This window comes from Mesoplodon densirostris, chromosome 1 (genome assembly GCF_025265405.1).
Source record: "Mesoplodon densirostris isolate mMesDen1 chromosome 1, mMesDen1 primary haplotype, whole genome shotgun sequence".
NCBI classification, from domain to species: Eukaryota; Metazoa; Chordata; class Mammalia; order Artiodactyla; family Ziphiidae; genus Mesoplodon; species Mesoplodon densirostris.
Window position 1 is genome coordinate 155,365,309 of NC_082661.1, and position 20,601 is coordinate 155,385,909.

A 20,601-nucleotide genomic window follows, 5' to 3' on the forward strand; every position below is an offset into this window, starting at 1 on the left:
GTAGTTTTACACTCTTTTATCTATTCCTCTCTTTGTCATTCTTTATCATCAACTATCTCCTTTCTTAGATTTTTCACTTCTTTCTCAACTCTTAATATTACCAATGGTAACCACATATACCCCATCATTCTACGCTCAATTCATATCCATTGTATTCATCACTTTCTCCCAGAGTACTACCATCCCCAACCTATAGCAACAAAAATGTACAAAGAACTTGGAAGGGATGAAGTATAAAAGTAACAAAGACATTTATTATGACCTACTTGAGTCATACTTGACTATGATTACAAAACAAATATGGGATGGTTTACAGTACTAAAATACTTATATGAATAACAATTCAAGTTTCCTTATTTTCACAAATGAAACTAATACTAGCAACTGTCTGCGTAACTTGACAACACTCATTAGCTTTGAGGAGCACTCAAAGAATTTAGAAACAAAAATCTTAACACTATGTACACAGTGTTACCAGACTGAAACAAAGGAAGGCGATGATTCTTAGTTACTTATATTGGTACACCATCATCAATAATCTTATCTCTTCCCACAGGATGCAGCCTATATTTATGCACTCTTTAGTTCAACAAATATTTTACCTTCCACCTCATGGTAGACGTGAGCTCTATTTCCATCAGGAATTTCCAGTTTCAAGCTTGGAACTCAAGGAAGTTACAATATTAAACCTGCTTTAACTAACTTATTGTACAAAAGAAAATGCTATTTTATTTTAAATATGCATGTGCAGAAGGGAAGACTCATAGAAGGCTATTAGCATTGGTATTTATACTCAATTTCATATATTAAAGTACTTACAACACAAAGGAAAAAGAGGAAAATTCACAACCTAATCTCCAATAGTAAGTTCGACAAATCACTGAGCTAGAGCTTTCCTAATTTAATGGGTTTTTCAGTAATATTACAACTTACTTTAAAAATAAAGTATGCGGGTTTCCCGGGTGGTGCAGTGGTTAAGAATCCGCCTGCCAATGCAGGGGACATGGGTTCGAGCCCTGGTCCAGGAAGATCCCACATGCCGCGGAGCAACTAAGCCCGTGCACCACAACTACTGAGCCGGCGCTCTAGAGCCCGTGAGCCACAACTACTGAAGCCCGTGCACCTAGAGTCCATGCTCTGCAACAAGAGAAGCCACCGCAGTGGGAAGCCCACGCACCACAACGAAGGGTAACCCTGCTCGCCGCAACTAGAGAAAGCCCACGCACAGCAACAAAGACCCAACACAGCCAAAAATAAATAAATAAATAAATTTATTTTTAAAAAAATTTCTACAACAAACACAAACTTTTATAAAAGGCAAAAAAAAAAAAAAAATCAACCAGGCTTAAAACGTAGAAACAACCAAAATGTCCATCGATGGTTAAAGGGATAAACAAAATGTGGTGGGTATGTACAAGGGAATACTATCAAGCCTTAAAAAGGAATGACATTCTGACACAATTTATAATATGGATGAACCTTAAAGATATTATGCTAAGTGAAATAAGCCAGGTACAGAAGGACAAAAATCGTATGATTCCACTTAAATGAGGTACCTAGGGTAGGAAAAATTCACAGAGAAAAAGTGTAACAGTGGTTACCAGTGTGGAATACCAGGGAGTTATTGTTTAGTAGGGAAGATGAAAATGTTCTAGAAATGGATGGTGGTGATACACGCAAAACAATGTGAATGTGCTTAGTGCCACTAGACTGCACACTTAAAAATGGTTAAAATAGTAAATTTTATGTTATGTATACTTTACCACAATTTAAAAACATCAACCAGGCTTATCAGAAAATAGATATACATAAACAACAGAATAACAGGCACCTCAAACTGGTAGGTGACTCAACTTCACCCTGGAACTTCCACTGCTGTGTCTATTCTTAAATGGGGGACAACCAGTAGGCTGAATGAATGAATTCTGGAACATTTTCTGAGTGACTACTATCATATGCTCAAGGGACACTGTACTTTCAGAAGCCATAGAAAATACAAAGGTGTATTAAGCCATGGGGTCTTTGACCTCAGGAGCACAAAAGCTAGTGAAAGATACATATCCCCAAATAATACAATACATTAATTGGTACTGTAATTGTGGTGGTACTATATAAATTATATAAAATGCTATTGGGAGTGGAGGGAGAAACATTTTGACAGGCACAGCGTAATGGAGAAAGTGATACTTTACCTAGACCTCAAAAGAAAAGTAGAATTTTAAATGATAGGGACAATGGTTCAAGTGAAAATGACAGGAAAGTGTGAAAGAATAAGCATTAACCTACAAACAGCAAATAATCTAGGCTGGAGAAAAAGAGACTCATATTGTGGGTGAGGGCAGCAGAAGATTAGGATGGAAAAAAAGACTAAGGTCAGGTTACAGGAGCTTTTAAATGCCCAGCTAAGGAGTTCAGACTATTAACAAGGAAAGAAAAGAAACATGATCAAAACTGCTCTTTAGGAAGATTTATAGAACAGCAGTGCAAAGAATGAATAGTACGGCAAAGATGAAAGGGTGATTAAATAATAGGCAAAAGAGGTAATAAAGCTGAATGCCTAAACTAAAATGGTGATGACAGCAAAAGTAAAGACATAAAGGAAGCAATTCAGTCAAAATATAAGTTTAGGTTAGTTCCCCTTGTTATACACAATCCTAGATTATTCTGTTTCCTCTTTTAACATTCATCACAGCTGCAATGATTTGTTCATTTTTCTCCCCCCACTAAAACATGAGCTCCATGAAAGCAAGGACAGCAGTGTAAGTCTTACGTATTGCTATATTGGCACAAAGTACTCAAATAATTGTTGAATAAATTCAGAGTACTCTCTTCCCTAAAAAATATACTTCTCTGAGGCAAATAAGGACTTGGATAAGGATCCTCTAAATTTGGGAACACTATAAGTTTTTCCAGACCTAGAATTTTAAGCCGTTGTCAGATACACATCCTATTCCTGTCTAAAGCTATTACTAGCTGCCTCTGAGTAAGCTTACTTTTCATTCTAATTGCAGAAGCAAACCATCTGTCATTACCTGACATCTTGTCCATGCTAAATTTACACAGTAAACTAAAAAATTTGTAATTTTAATAAACACTAAAGTACATATTAATTAAACGAGCCAAGAAATATAGTTCATGCACAAAAATAGGCTTACAATACCTTAGGGGGATTAAATGGATATGTTTCTGGTATTTTAATCTCTAGTTGATATCTTCCTCCTAAAAAATGGGGAAAACAGAAAGTTAACAGTGCTGCTCACTTCCAATATGTAAAGCCAGATATAGTGATAGAACTTTTCAAAACATATACTATTTTATAGTCAATTACAACAGATTCATTTTAAAGCTGAAACCCAAAAAGGAAATAAACAAAAGCACTAGTTTTTAAATTAAAGGTTATTTAAAGCATACAGAATACCCATTTTAAACAACTGGTATTAGTTTATCAGTGAATAATTGGAGAGATGGATGAATACATTAAATCCACAGACAATCCAATGACAAAGACTTCACTGGAACAATTACATAGCACAGGTTCCATCTCCTTTTGTTTCCTTTAGTCCACACTGAGAAGAGTTGCTAAATAACAGGAAAAAATGGAAAGAAAAAAGGAAAAGAAGAAAAAAAGAAAGAAGGTAGGGAAGTATAAAGGCATAGGTGGTACAGAGAAAAAGGATACACAGATTACGCCAAAAACTGAAAAATCTACTTCTAGCGGGTTCTCTCAAATGCAAAAATGTCCCAAAGTTTTAATCTGGGACATTAAATTAAATGCCAACACTTCTTGTTAAAATTTAAAAAACAAAATTCAACAGTAAGACAAGAGGCAGGAATAAAGACAAAAACCTAGTCTCTTCCTGTAAATGGGTATACAAAGAGACTGTTCTAACCAGTAACATATAAACAGTAGGCAACATTCCATATTGGTCTGAAGTTATCTTGAGCAACTAGCAGCTAAATAAGTAATTTTTTTTAAAGTTTATCTAGCTTCCCATAACTAGGATATTAAAGGGAGAGGATAACTGCTTCTCAGGAAACTCTGAAGGGGGAATCTTGCACTGGATGGCAGACTGGATTTGAATCGTACCTCTACGGAACCTTCCAATTCTAAGATTTTATGATCCATTACCAAAGAATATTTATCATTCCAAAATACAGCAAATAAAACTGTGCTAGTGAAATATTTATATATGAAACTATGCCTGGATTTGCTTCAAAATAATCAAGGGATGAATTACATCAAAGACTGGCCATGAAATGATAGTTATTAAAGCTGGCTGATGAGTGCCTGGAGGTTTTTGCCTTCTGTATATATCTGAAATTTTCCATAATAAAACGTAATAAAACAAAAACAGTAATTGTGCACTAGGAACTCTACTGACTTCAAAATTCCGACACTCAATTCTCAGTATATCCTGCCACTTTCTCCATTGTTAGAACAGATGAATGTGGATCTAAGAAAAAAACAAAAGAGCAATTCACTTGGTACCACTTTCTTCAAGCCCTTTTGGTGCCAATTCTTCTTTTCTTGCTTATTCCTTTTAATAGGATCCCATACTGACTAATGCACAAGTTGAACTAGATGCCTGAAGCACATAGAATACAGCAGCAGTGAAATATAAAGGAAAGAAGTCAAAAAAAAAAGAAACAAAAAAAGACAGGTAAGAGAAGAGTACCTCAAGAAATTTTTGTGTATACAGAGATAACTGTTTATATTCAGAGTTATAAATGCTAGCTTCAAATATAGGTATAATAAATTTAACCTGAGTAATGTGTACATTCTTCTTTTTCCTTCCTATGAATCTTACTTTTTTCATTAAATTCCAAATTACTGTCTCTATAACCTTTCATATAAAGTTTTTACTTCTTGAATGTCCAAAACAATCTCTTAAGAGCAGTGTGAGAGCCCTGAAATACTATATAAATAATGCTGGACCCCAGAGTTCCCCAAATCCTATTTCTACTCCATGTGCTATTGGTATGCTCTGTCTTGCATTATTTGACAACTTCAATATATAATCAATACAGCATTAACCACAGCATTATTTGATATATAATATCAGAGTAACACAACTAAGGGAGCTTTATGATAACTACATTATTATTATCATAACAGCTTTCACTATAAAACATTTACTTCTTGAAGAACAGCTTTTACTACTACACGTTTATAATCTTTAAATGGGGAAGGGATGAATTTTTCAAAAAATACCAAGAATGATTCCCTAAATTTAAAACAACTGTTAGGTACAAAGCCTCAAGAACTAAATTGTTCCTTTGCCACTGAGCCATTAAGGCAAAAGAAGAAAACATGTACAATATGGTCATTTTAACTCAATCTGATTACTTTTAACACTACATAAAATAGCTACCTGATTTCTTAATGATGTTATTAACAATTTAACATTCCACATGTAAACTTTTGCCCTGGCTATTGAGATAAAACAACAACAACAACAACAACAACAACAAAAACCCTCAAAATAAAAATCCCTCAAAATTTAGCAAGAGTCCTGAGATAAATATTAGCAAAATATTTTACCCCTGTTCGTATTTCAAAAAAAAGTACCTAAGTTTATGCCCTCGAATGTGCTTTTCTTAAACAAAATGAACAACTTCAACAGTTTTATGATAAAAAGAATACAATTTAAGTTAATCTACTTCAAATATATACCCAAGAAGCATATTAAAACTAATCTTATCAAACATTAATGTCTCATTTAGTGGCAGCAGCAGACATAAGCACTTAAAAATGACCAAACTTGTTTCTAACCAATGAATGTGGTATAGTTATAATTTAATCATCCTACAAATAAGTATTGTCCAATTTTTAAAAAATTCATGTACCTTTATTAAGGGTTGCTAAGAAGGTAATAAACATTCTGCCTAGATCAGGAGATCTCTTGTTTATAAATATCAATTTACTGGAAGAGCTCCATGGTGATAATGCTACTGCCCTACTATCTTTCAAAAATACATCTAAACAACCTAAAAAGTAATTCAAGAATATTTATAATGTATACCTTCAAGAAGAAGCTTGTATATCATTACAAACAATATCTGCTATTAAGGACGAACTTGATTTTTATAAGATAACTAAAGATCTCTTCTCCATCTAACAACTGTCAAAAGGACTAAATGAATAGCATCCATGAAAGCATCCACATGAGGCCTGGCATACAGGAGGCACTCACAAAACAATATACAAAATTAAATAAGTCTAGAAATGGCTCATATGAACTGTAAAACAGAAAATAAAATTTTGTCATTTAAGATTTGGTAGAACGTGCTAAAGACATTCTAGGGTCTTTAAAACTTTGAATGAAAACAGAAACACAGTCTAGAACGTTGAATTTTTCTGAAAAATTTTGGGTAACTGTTCATTACAGAATTGTAGAACCACTACATTCAAAGGAGACATAACCACCACTTCCAATATTCAATCAATCCTGATTTATTCAAGAGCAGAAAGTGATTAGAAACACAGGCTTTGGAGTCAAAGGCTATTAGGACTCAAATCCCAGCTGTGCTGCTTAGATGTCTTAGCCAAGTTACTTAACTTTCCTGAGCTTAAGTTTCTTCATCTATGAAACAGTGATAACCGTACTTACCTCATAAGATTTGTTATAAGGACTGAATGAGAAAATACACGTAAACCTCTAACAAGTAAGAACTCAGTAAGTGCTACTACTACAAATTCCGTGACATGATCTCCTTTAAACAAATATTTGAATGCTTATTATATGCAAGAATCTTGGTTATGCTATATAATCCAAATTTACAGTAACACTCACTACTGAGGATCTGCCTAATGAGGGAATAAAAAGCTATAAAGCTTCTTTCTCTATCTTACCACCCAATTCCATGGTCTAAAGTAGCTATAGACTTAGTTTGTAAACAGAGTTCAGCAAAACTGCCTCCTTTCTATATGTCTTAAAACGATCACTCAAAGCTTTCCTGAATAAAGAAAATTAAATATTGGGAATACAGCCTGTATGAAGACATATGAGTAAATTACATGCTAAATGACAAACAGGGGAGAGAAGTTTTTCTTTAAAAATTAACATAAGTCAGAAATTTAAGGCAAGGTTTGTTTACAGATACCATATGAAGGGTAACTGAGAGTCCATATAAGTTAAAGGCTTAACATGCTAGATGTTTTATACTGCTAGATTCTAATATAATATAACCTGTAACTTGGCTCTTTGGAAAAAGAAAAAAATTAGCTAAAATTCAGTAAGAAAAATCAGTCTAGATAAGTATCTAAATTTATTATTTAAAAACTGCTATATATATCCTTAAGCCAAATGAAGTTAACTTTCACGTAGTTTATAAATGCTTGAGATTATTCTGATTTAATGTTTCGGACAAGTTCTAATACGCACAATATTTTGATACAGAAAAAAGTACTTGCCTTCATATGGTGTGTCTGGAGGTCCTGCTATTTCTCCTCTTAATTCTGTAAAATTCTCATCTACAAGATCTACTTTAATTTGATTTTTGCTCGTCTTAAAAATAAACAGAAAATAAATGTTAGTTATATCAGCAAGAAAAAAGCCTATTTTTATTTAAAGTATTACCTATAAAAAATTTTGAAACACGCTCTTTCATAAGCTTATCTGCTCTAGTAAAAATAATAGTCTGCTTTTCTAGAACGTAATTAGCCAACTTGAATATTTAAAACAAAAATACTAACAAATTTTAACTGCAATGTTTTTAATGACATAACACCACTTTGAACAACAGTACAATGTCTGGTTGACTTTACAGGAATGTTTAGAGAAAACTAGCAGACACCTTTATTTTATATTTGCTGAGTTCATGTGTGTTAGGTCCAAAGTGATAATTCTACTCATCTGCAGATGAACTCTGCAATTCGATACCCCTGGGCTACATGGGTTCTAGCCCAAACAGAAAATTCAAGATCATTAAAAACTATTTAGGCTATAAGCTCTCACTTAAATTTCTAGATGTTTAGGTTAACTGGAATACTACACCATCAACCAGGATGATGAAAGCTCTAACTGTCTAATTAATATCGCTTCGCTTTCCACAATAATTCCTAAAGCCTAAATGCCTCAATAGAATCTTCTAATTCCTTCCTCAAACTGTTTTTCTGCTTAGTTTACTTCAGTGGCAATTACTTACTTCTCAAAACAGATTTTTATATTTATCTACATCTACTTATCCTGTACTTTACACTTCTCAAAGTACTGTCATATCAATATTATCACTTCAATCTCTCAATAATCTTTAACAATCCATTCTCATAGTAAACAGTGATCATGATTCAGGAAACCCTCAAGTGGGATTCACTTTAACGCTCCCAAGTACCTGCCTGCAAATAGGCTCTCTGCTTACATTATGTAACCTACCCCAGTATCTTACTGGTCTATTCACCAAACACAATGATCCTCCCCTTTTCTCAATTTTTTAAAACATAAATCCTTAATATACAAAGCTTTCCTTTCATTTTTTGGTTAGGATTTTTATATTTATCTACATCTACTTATTTTGTACTTTATACCTAAGTGACACATGTACTCTTATGAAAGAAAGCCCCACAAGATTTCAAAAGTAAATTTTTGCTTTTGAACCCACCTTCTTAAACTTGCTTACTGGATGGAACAGTGTAGGAATTATTGTTTTAAGGTCCCTGACTTCCTCCCCTCACCCCCAGGAGAAGACACCATCATTTTCACTTTCTCTGTACTAAACAGTTTAGTACCGAATGTTAAGTACAGAAAAAATACATAATTTAAAACTCAAATTTTAAAGATCTCATGACTCCTAATTTATCTTATCTTTTAATAAGAACGTAGGATTAAAAAACTTACTTTATGAATTTTAACTAGTACTGGTTTATTTCATAACCTTTTTCTACATTTGGGATTAAAGTATTTCATATTTTTCTGAAGATAATTTTACCCCAAATTAAATTTAATTATAAATATGCATAATGGGGAACTTCTTCCTGTGCCCTAAAAAAAATCATTATCATCCTTGGTATTTTCAGAAGAGGATGAAATGTACAATTTTAGTAATGGTAAAATACTTTTTCCAGTAAGCACAGGAATGAATAATGTTAAAATGAAAATCACAGGCACCAGACGTTCGTTCACTGACCAATTTAAGAAGCCCAAAGTGTAACTTACAGACATCTATTTTTCTCCCCTACGATTTCTAAGGGAAACAAGAGTAACCAAATCTTGCAAATCGTGAATGCTTTCAAAGTTCTCTATAAGGTTCCCACAATATCCCCTTCCCCAAAAGAAGTAAATAATCCTAAAATGGAAGGATACTAAAGGACACTTACTACACTGAAGTTTGAGGAAGGGTAGAAAGAAGTAACAAATTAGAAAAGCTGCCTTCTAGATTGCCCCCAACTGTTTGTTTAGTAAAATGCTAAGTAAACAAATATTAATAAACAAGATTACCTCTGTCCTCATTCCCCCAAAATTGTAATTCAGAGAAAAGTGAGTCTTTTTTTCACTCTAGGGAAAGAACACTATTCGTGTATGAAAAATTTACTAAAAAACTCAAGAAAATACAATCACCATGATGAATCCCATTATAAAGAAGTATTCTATGTTCTAGAGTAGGGTTTTTATCCACATATAACCAAAGATAAAAAGAAAATGGAAAGTTAAAGACAGATTTTTCACAGCTTAATTTTTCCATCACGCAACAATTATCATTACATCCATACTTTAATTCAAACATCCAGTATTTCCACAATCCAAAACTCCAACTCCACTGCCCACACAAAATAACTTAAAATCCCACTTTAAGACTCAAGAACCGTAAGGGGAAAAAATGGAAAACAGAAAAATGACAGTATTTTAAAAAATCATGGCCTTGGGAGTGAGACAGATGTGAGGTGATTCCCAGTTCTGCCACTTATTTGTGATGTTAATTCAGGTAAGTCACCATCTAACTCTCAATTTTATTATTGTAAAATGAGAATACACCTCAGAACTAAATGAAAATTTCCTGGATAGAAGTAGCATAGTTACCCTTCTCCTAACACTATTAACTACAAAAACCTTTGATTTCAAAGCCGTATTTTATAAAATTTATTTCACAGGTCTGTTTCCAAACTAAGAATGGAAACTAATTTCTAAAAATAAATAAAATCATGTGTTTTTTATTTTAATGACTGCAACAACCAGGGAGGCTGAGGCTTTTGGATGAGACCTTGAACTGTTTTATTACTATACTATTTTTTCTAAGGACAGTTAGAAAGTTGCTTTACTATACTTTCTTCTCCCAACGTATCTAAACACACAGTGGGACCTCTGGTAGTCGTGATTTTTCTTATGTTTCCTTGTGGCTCCAATGCATTTCCAACACATAAAAGGAAAAGAGATGAAAAAAAGCTACAGCCCCTAGTAACAATTTTTTATTAAATATTTTATTAAGATATAACATGCATAAAGTATGCCAAACAGTACATAATGCTGAAGTTAATTTGGAAGTGGTAGATAAACGAACATTACTGCTAATAAGCAACAGTGCAAAATTTAAAGCAATTCTAGTAGATTCTCAAGGCCAAGTCTCTTGATGAACTGACATCATCATCATCACAAAATTCTTTCAAATAATTCCTGGGATCTACTACATGCCAGAAAGCAATCTCAACTGTCAGTGAAACAATTAAGTGACAAAACTAAGTCCCTGCCCACTTGGAGCTTACATTCTCCTGGGAAAAACTAAAAATTGATAGATTTTATTGAGAAAGCACTAAGTATAAGCTACTGTTGTTTAACCTGTTTAAAACATACTACCTATGTGACCTTGAGCAAGTTAACTAACCACTCCATACCTCAGTTTCATCCTCAGTCAATTGGGAATTATAATAGTACCTACCACATACAGTTCATGGGGGAATTTAATGAATACAGTATTAATGCCTACCAAATAGTAAATGCTGAACGTATAGTAGCCATTTAACACTTCAATATGTTGACTTTTGATAATGATGTTGGAGCAGAAAACTTCTACATAAAGCAAATATTATACTTTAAAGGAATAATTTATCACTTTAGCCTCTCTTCTATTTATTCTGGAAAAAGTTTTCTAAAATATAATTTAAATCCAAATTTCAGATAAGCAAATATAATTCTAAATGACCCCTAAAGTTATAGATAATTCTCATATGCTATTAAAAAAACTATTAATTTGTTTCCTAGTCAAATCACTACTACCAAAATTCAGGAACATTGCTCATTATTATCATGTAAATAAACGTGAAATTCAATTCTTCCTCATTTGTTGGAAATGAGGCTTAACACTTGCCATTACTTTCTCATAATTTAACATAAATGACTTATGTTTCCCCTACTATTCTAGGGCCCAAGAAGAAACATTTCCACCTCCTAAGCAGTTAAAAACCTGAAACGTGGGACATTCACATTTCCAAAGCAGGGCTGACATGGAAACTAACAGACTAGAAGAAAAATGGGAAACTGAGGCCATGGGGACACATTAGTGGTCCTTACTAAAAAACAAATTCTAGGGCCTCCCTGGTGGCGCAGTGGTTGAGAGTCCGCCTGCCGATGCAGGGGATACGGGTTCGTGCCCCGATCTGGGAGGATCCCATATGCCGCGGAGCGGCTGGGCCCGTGAGCCATGGCCGCTGGGCCTGCGCGTCCGGAGCCTGTGCTCCGCAACGGGAGAGGCCACAACAGTGAGAGGCCCACATACCGCAAAAAGATAAAAAAAAAATAAAATAAAAATAAAAAACAAATTCTAGACCAGTGCTATCCAATAGAAATATAACATAAGCCACAAATGTACTTTATTTTTTTCCAGTTATTCATAAGTGATTGTATTTTTTTTAATTGAAATATAGTTGATTTACAATGTTGGGTTAGCTTCTGGTATACAGCAAAGTGATTCAGTTATACATATATATGCTTTTTTTAATGGTAATTATATGACCATTTCTCTTTTTCTTTTCTTTTTTTTAAATTTATTTATTTATTTTTGCTGTGTTGGGTCTTCGTTTCTGTGCAAGGGTTTTCTCTAGTTGTGGCAAGTGGGGGCCACTCTTCATCGCGGCCTCTCTTATTGTGGAGCACAGGCTCCAGACGCGCAGGCTCAGTAGCTGTGGCTCACGGGCCTAGTTGCTCCGCGGCATGTGGGATCCTCCCAGACCAGGGCTCGAACCCATGTCCCCTGCATTAGCAGGCAGATTCTCAACCGCTGCACCACCAGGGAAGCCCATATATATTCTTTTTTAAAAAAATATTTATTTAGTTATTTGGCTGCGTCGGGTCTTAGTTGCAGCAATCCGGATTTTTAGTTCAGCATGTGTGATCTAGCTCCCTGACCAGGGATCAAACCCAGGGCTCCTGCATTGGGAGTGCAGAGTCTTAGCCACTGGACCACCACAGAAGCCCCCATATATATTCTTTTTCATATTCTGTTCCATTATGGTTTATTATAGGATATTTAATAGTTTCCTGTGCTAAACAGTACGATGTTGTTATCTATTTTATATATAGCAGTTTGTATCTGCTAATCCCAAACTCCCAATTTATCCCTTCCACACCCCCTTCCCCTTTAGTAACCATAAGTTTATTTTCTATGTAAGTCTGTTTCTATTTTGTAAATAAGTTCATTTGCATCTTTTTTTTGGGGGGGGGCGCATGCAACTTGCGGGATCTTAGTTCCCCAACCAGGGCTTGAACCCGGGCCACCTCAGTGAAGGCACTGAGTCCTAACCACTGGACCTCCAGGGAATTCCCCATTTGTATCATTTCTTTAGGTTCCACATATAAGTGATATGATATTTGTCTTTCTCTGACTTACTTCACTTAGTATAATCTCTAGGTCTATCCATGTTGCTGCAAATGGAATTATTTCATTCTTTATATGGCGGACTAGTATTCCATCATGTGTGTATATGTATATGTATATGTATATGTATATACACCACATCTTTTTTATCCACTCATCTGCTGATGAACATTAAGGTTGCTCCTATGTCTTGGCTATTGTAAATAGTGCTGCTATGAACACTGGGGTGCATGTATCTTTCTGTATTATACTTTTATCTGGATATACGCCCAGGAGTGGGATTGCTGGATCGTATGGCAACTCTAGTTTTTTAAGGAACCTCCATACTATTTTCCATAGTAGCTGCACCAATTTACAGTCCAACCAATAACATGGGAGGGTTCCCTTTTCTCCACACTCCCTCCAGCATTTAAAATTTGTAGATTTTTTAATGATGGCCATTCTGACTGGTGTGAAGTGATACTTCATTGTAGTTTTGATGTGCACTTCTCTAATAATTAATGACGTTGAGCATTGTTTCATGTGCCCGCTGGTCATCTGTATGTTTTCTTTAGAGAAATGTCTATTTAGGTTTTCTGTCCATTTTTTGATTGGGTTGTTTGGTTTTTTTTGTTATTGAGCTGTATGAGCCGTTTGTATATTTTGGAAATTAAGCCCTTGTTGGTCACAACATTTGCAAATATCTTCTCCCAGTCCACAGGCTGTCTTTTCGTTTTGTTCATGGTTTCCTTTGCTATGCAAAAGCTTTTAAGTTTGGTTAGGTCCCATTTGTTTATTTTTGCTTTTAATTCTCTTGCCTTAGGAGACTGACCTAGGAAAACACTGGTACAATTTATGCCAGAGAACGTTTTGCCTATGTTTTCTTCTAGGAGTTTTATCGTGTCATGTCTTATATTTTAAGTCTTTAAGCCATTTTGAGTTTATTTTTGTGTATGGTGTGAGGGAGTGTTCTACAAATGTATTTTTAAATTTTTCTAGGAATCACATTAAAACGAGTAAAAGGAAACAGGAGAAATTTTAATATTTACCTCCAATATATTAAAAATTATCATTTTAACATGTAATCAAAATTAAAATTTCTGAGATACTTCACATTTTATCATACTAAGTCTTCAAGATTCAGTGTCTAACTTACAATTACAGCACCTTTCAATTTGGAATGGCCACACTTCAAGTGTTCTAAAGCCACATGTGATAGGCAGATCCACAGAAACAGAAAGTAAAATATCAGTTTCTCACGGAGGAGGGGAAAATAGGAAGGATCTGTTAATAGGTACAGGGATTCTTTTGGGGGTGACGAGAATGTTCTGGAATTAGATACTTGTAATAACTGCACAACCTTGTGAATATACTAAAAACCACCGACTAATACACTTTTTAAAAGAGTAATTTTTTTAAAACTTGAAGGAAAGAAAAAATCACACATAGCTAGTGGGTACAGTACTGGACAGTGTAGCTCCAAAGAACCAGGAAATAATAGCCTCTCCAATTACAGCAACAGTGTGCCATTAAAATTTTACTTTCTGGACTTTTGTCATCACAATTCACACAATCTAGAATACAGAATAATTACAGTTCTGAACCTACTAATTCCATGAATATTTATTAAGTACCCATCATTTGCAAGGCAAATAGGTACTGGTGGTAAAATCATCAATCAGAAATGTTCTCTAACCTACCTTATCCCCATAAATAGAGTTTTCATTCTAAGGTATTAAACAAATTATATAATTTTTAAATGAAGGATAGGATACCATGAGTCATGATAAGAAAAGGATTCCCTCAGGAAAGCACCTTTAAAAGATTTAACTTAGGCAATGACAACATTTCAGGCAGAAAGTTCATCCTGTTTGCAAAGTAGAGGCAAGGAAGGACTTGGCATGTTTAGAAACTGAAAAGCCACCAATGTGACTAGAATACACAGAATAAAAGAGCAGAAATGAGGGAGGGAAAGTAGGCAGGAGCCAGATTATGCAGGGTCATGAAGAACAATAAGAAAAAAAAGTTGTGACAAAACAAACAGATTTGGGTCTTTTAAAACATCCTGGCTGCAGTGGGAGGGAAATGCCTGGAGGGAGATTAAAGCAGATACAGAGAAGAAGGTTAGGAATCCAGTGAGAGTGATTAGAAAGTACACTGAGATGAAGAGAAGCAGATGAATTAAGACCGGTAGGAGATAAAATTTATAGGACTTAGTTATTACATACCAAAACTGTATGATCCTAAGGAGGAACAAGGATCACTCTTATGGTTTTGATTTTCCACTGGGTGGATGGTAAAACAATAACTAAGATAAGGAAATGGGAAATTGAGGGGTCAGAGTTTGGGGAAGAAGGAAAATCAAAAATTCAGCTTTGGACATGTTCAAAAAAGATATTTATGAAAATCCAAAAGGGAAAGTAGACAGTTGAAAACTCAGGTCTAGAGTTCAGGAGTGAGCTCGGCTGAAGATATGGTAAGAGAAAAATCCAGGATAGTCTGTTATCACTGGCACCAAAGAAAGAAAAATGTTTCAAAAAGAAGAGTAGTTAGGGCTTCCCTGGTGGTGCGGTGGTTAAAAATCCACCTGCCAGTGCAGGGGACATGGGTTCAAGCCCTGATCCGGGAAGATCCCACATGCCACAGAGCAACTAAGCCCGTGTGCCACAACTACTGAGCCTGCACTCTAGAGCCCACAAGCCACAACTACTGAGCCCGCACACCACAACTACTGAAGCCCGTGCACCACAACTACTGAGCCTGCACTCTAGAGCCCACAAGCCACAACTACTGAGCCCACACACTACAACTACTGAAGCCTGAGCGCCTAGAGCCTGTGCTCCGCAACAAGAGAAGCCACCACGATGAGAAGCCCGCGAATCGCAATGAAGAGCAGCCCCTGCTTGCCACAACTTGAGAAAGCCCGCACGCAGCAACGAAGACCCAACGCAGCCAAAAGTAAATAAATAAATTTATTTTAAAAAAAAGAGTAGCTAATGTTGCTGAGAGATTAATGATAATAACTAATACACCATATAAGCTGTATCCTAACTGACTTATATGTAATAATTCATTTAATGCTCACAACAATTTTATGTGTTTACCAATAAGGAACTAAGATACAAAGAGATCACACACAGCTAATAATCAGCAAAGCCTGGTTCCAAAGATGATGCAGAAGCCAAGGCATATACATTCTATTTCACCGACTCTTAAGATACCATCAAATATAGGATGCCCCAGTGTCTGCCCAGTAAGAAATACACACCACCATTTACACTATGACACAATATTTACCATTTAGAATTTTTATTTTACACTTAACTCAAAGAGACTTTAGACTTTACATATATTACTATTAAGACTGCACAAAGAAAAAATAAGCAAAAATTATCTTCTTCACAGTGAAAGCCCTGAATGTGCACACACACAAACTTCCGAAAACACATACAAGAAATTGGCAATGGTGGATCCCTGAGGGTAGGAAAATGAAGAACTACGGATCTGAGGTAAATGGGAGACCATGGTGCTGTTTGAAAATTATTTTAAACACATACACATGTAACTTTTGTTCTGAAACACTTTAAAAAGGCTGAGCAGCAGGGAGGTCTTTGCAAAGTGAAAAGATAAAAGCACCCACTATTAACTGGATAGTCACGAAAGGTGAGGAAATGGAGAGCATGATTAGAGAGAACTCCTCCAAATGTTGGCTATAAAGGGGGAAGTGAGAAACAAAGCAGTAGTTTGGATGAAGAAAGAGGGCAGAAGGTGGGGTTTCTTTATAACATAGCCATTAAACAGTATGTTTAAATGCTCATGACACAGCTATGGTAGAGTTAGACGTTAAAAATAAGGATGGCAGATAATGTAATGAAGAAGATGGAATGGGGTAGAATGGGTGAAATCCGAAATGAGAAGAATAAATGACTGTCCAAACTGAAAATCAACTACTCTTCTTAGATCCATCAGAGACTTGAAGTCACAGCGTCAACCACATCCCCCATAACTGGAGAGACAAAGGGCAGAAAAAGAGAATCAAACCAGAACAAAAGCTCACAAGCATCTCTGCTTGAACCACTACCAGAGTATGAAAACCTAAATTGTAATTGACATTGCTGGGAGGCACAGTGGGGATAAATCTGAGAGTGAAAAACTCCCAGGGGGCCCTACCACTTTTGTAAATTTTTACCTCCAGGATTCCTACAAGGTTTTCACAGTGAAGATCAGAGAAAAATCCCCTCATGCTTCTGGCAAGGGAAGGGAGAAAGTAGCCATTTCTCTTATTTAGAAATAAGCCCAGAGTACTTGATTCTTCTTAAGAAGGCCTGCCTGCAAACTATTTCACCAGAGCATAACATCAATTGGGGTTTTAACAGATCTAACCAACCTGAGAGAGGGGCAATACCCTCCAGTCCCCTCTAGCCTGACACCTATAGCTACTGCAAATAGTAAACACAGCCTAAACCCTAGCCAGATAAACATAAAAGCTAACACTAAAGACCTACTTATATAGTTCCTTTTCTAGTACATTATGCCTGGCTTTCAAGAAAAAAATTACAAGGCATACTAAAAGACAAAAATCACAGTTTAAAGAGGCAGAGTAAGCATCAGAACCAGACTCAGATATGGCAGAAATGTTGGAATTAGACTGGAAATTTAAAACTATGACTAGTATGCTAAGTGCTGTAACAGAAAGAGTTGACAACACCCAAAACACATGGGTAATGTAAGCAGAGAGATGGACTCTCTAAGAAAGAATCAGAAGGAAATGCTAGAAATCAAAAAGATTGTAACAGAAAAAAAAAATGCTTTTGATGGACTCAATTAGTACATAAATGTGGAGAAAGAATCAGTGAGCTAGAAGAAGTGTCAATAGAAACTTCCAAAACTGAAATGCAAAGGAAAAACACATGAAAAAGACAACAGAATATCCAAAAAGTGTAACATATGAGTAATGGGAATACCAGAAGGAGAAGAAAACAAGAAATATTTGAAGCAATAACTTAGAATTTCCCTAAATTAATGACAGATACCAAATCACAGATGCAGGAAGCTCAGAGTTCAAACCAAAATCTATACCTAAGCATACCATATTCAAACTGAAGAAAATCAGAACAAAGAAAACATCTTGAAAGAAGCCAGAGGAAAAAAAACACCTTGCCTATACAGGAGCTATGATAAGAGTTACATTAGACTTCTCTTCGGATTCATGGAAGCTAGAGGAGAATAGAGTGATACATTTAAAATGTTAAAAAAAAAAAAAAAGCCCCACCAACCTAGATTTCTATATCCAATGGAATTATCCCTCAGAAATCAACAATAAAGACTTTTCAGATAAACAAAAATTAAGGGAATCTGTTGCCAGCAGACCTGCCTTGCAAGAAATGTTAGAAGAAATTCTTTAGAAAGAAGGATAATGATATCCATCAGACACTTGGAATGTATTTAAAGAAAGGAACAGCATTAGGGAAGGAATAAATGAAGATGAAGTAAAATATGCACTACCCATGAAGTAATGTAGTGTTATCTGGAAGAGCATTTTTTTTTTTTTGACTGTACTACACAGTTTGCAAGATCTTAGTTCCCCAACCAGGGATCGAACCCAGGCCCCCTGTCAGTGGAAGTGCAGAGTCCTAACCACTGGACCGCCAGGGAATTCCTGGAAGAGCACTTTTAAGTAAGTGTGTATGGCAATTCAAGGGTAAAGTTTTTTTTTTTTTTAAAAAGCACAACTGCTACTTTAAGAGAAGAAAAAAACTAGAATCATATAAAATGATCAATTAAAAACAAGATAAGGCAGAAAAGAGTGGAAGACAAAGAACAAGGGCAATAAACAGAAAACCATTTAAAAAATATGGTAGGCATTAATCCAACTATCAACTATGATCTTACATGTCAATGGTCTAAATAATTAAAATATACTGTTGAAGTAGATTAAAAAAAAGATTCAACTTCATGTTGTCTATTAAAAAACCACTTTAAATACAACACCAAAAACACAGGCAACAAAAGTAAAAATAAAATGGACTACATCAAAATGAAAAACTTCTGTGTATCAAACCATACAATCAACAGTGAAAAGGCAACCTATGGAATAGGAGAAAATATTTGCAAATCATATAAATGACAAGTGGTTAATATCCAAAATATATAGAGCTCTTAAACTCAACAACAAAAAACAACCTAATTTAAAAATGGCAAAGTGGGACTTCCCTGGTGGTCCACCGGTTAAGAATCCGTCTTGCAATTCAGGGACACCACTTCGATCCCTGGTCAAGGAACTAAGATCCCACATGCTGCAGGGCAACTAAGCCTGCATGCCGCAACTAGACAGCCTGAATGCCGCAACTACAGAGCCTATGCGCACTGGAGCCCATGTGCCACAACTAGAGAAAAGCTGCAACTAAGACTGCAATGAAGAGCCCGTGCACCCCAACTAAGACCCGATGCAGCCAATAAATAAATAACGAATGAATGAATGAATATTTTAAAAAATAAATAATAGGGAAACCATTAAAAAAATTTTAATGGCAAAGTACTTGAATACACATTTCTCCACAAGATATACAAATGGCCATCAAGTGCGTAAAAAGATGCTCAATATCACTATGCAACTATCATTAGGAAAATGCAAATCAAAACTACAATGAGATACCACCTTGCATCCATTGAGATGGCCACTATCAAAAAAACCTGGAAATAACAAGTGTTGGCAAGGATGTGAAGAAACTGGAACTCTGTGCACTACTGGTGGGAATATAAAATGGTGTGCCCACAATGGAAAACAGTATGGTTCATCAAAAAATTGAAAACACACACACATACACACACACAAATTTAAAACAGAATTACCATGTGATCCAACAATTCCACTTCTGGGTACATACGCAAAAGAACTGCAGCAGGGTCTCAAATAAGATAATATGCACACTCATGTTCATGATGGCATTATTCAAAAAAGCCAAAAGGTGGAAGAACCCAAGTGCCTATTGGCAGATGAATAAATAAACAAAGTGTGGTGTACACATACAATGGATTATTCAGCCTTAAAAAGGAAGGAAATCTGACACGTTACAACATAGATGCACCGTGAGGACATTATGCTAAGTGAAATAAGTCAGTCACAAAAAGATATTTTATGATTCTACTTACGGAGTCAGAAAGTAAAATGGCAGTTACCAGAAGCTGGGGGTAGAGGGAAAAGGGAGTTATTGTTCACTGGGTACAGACTTTCAGTTTTGCAAGATGAAAATATTCTGGAGAGTGGATTCACGGCAACGTGAATGGTTAAGGTGGTGACTTTTATGCATATTTTACAACATCACAATTTTGAAAAAAAAAGTAAAGGGATGGAGAAAAATATACTAATCCAAAGAAAGTTGTAGTGGGGATTTCCCTGGTGGTCCAGTGGTAAAGAATCTGCCTTCCAATGCAGGGGACGTGGTTCGATCCCTGGTCGGGGAACTAAGATGCCACACGCCTTGGGGCAACTAAGCCTGTGTGCTGCAAGTACTGAGCCCACGCTTTCTGGAGCCCACTCACCACAACTAGAGAGAAGCCCGTGTGCCACAATGAAGAGCCCATGAGCCGCAACGTTAGATCCCACATACCGCAATAAAGATCCCGTGTGCCACAACTAAGACCCAATGCAGCCAAAAAAATAAATAGATAAATAATTTTTTTTTTACAAAAGAAAATTGTAGTCATTTTAATTTCAGACAAAGCAGATTTCACAGCGAGGAAAATTACCAGGAATAAAGAGGGGCATCACATAATGATAAACAGGTCAATTATCCAAGAAGACATTAAAAATACTTC

The 20,601-nt window shown here is 35.6% G+C and overlaps 1 protein-coding gene across 2 annotated transcripts in view; it reads right to left on the reverse strand.

The window, feature by feature from the left end:
• UBE2K (ubiquitin conjugating enzyme E2 K) overlaps positions 1 to 20,601 on the reverse strand; it is a 75,180-nt gene that overhangs the window by 26,175 nt on the left and 28,404 nt on the right. Inside the window, exons 2-3 of one of the 2 annotated variants that reach the window (XM_060110881.1) lie at positions 7,415 to 7,508; positions 3,161 to 3,219 (exon numbers count right to left, since the gene is read on the reverse strand). In XM_060110881.1, the coding sequence (XP_059966864.1) occupies positions 3,161 to 3,219; positions 7,415 to 7,508 (153 nt within the window). The remainder of the gene's footprint in view (positions 1 to 3,160; positions 3,220 to 7,414; positions 7,509 to 20,601) is intronic. The other variant, XM_060110889.1, reaches the window with a different exon arrangement.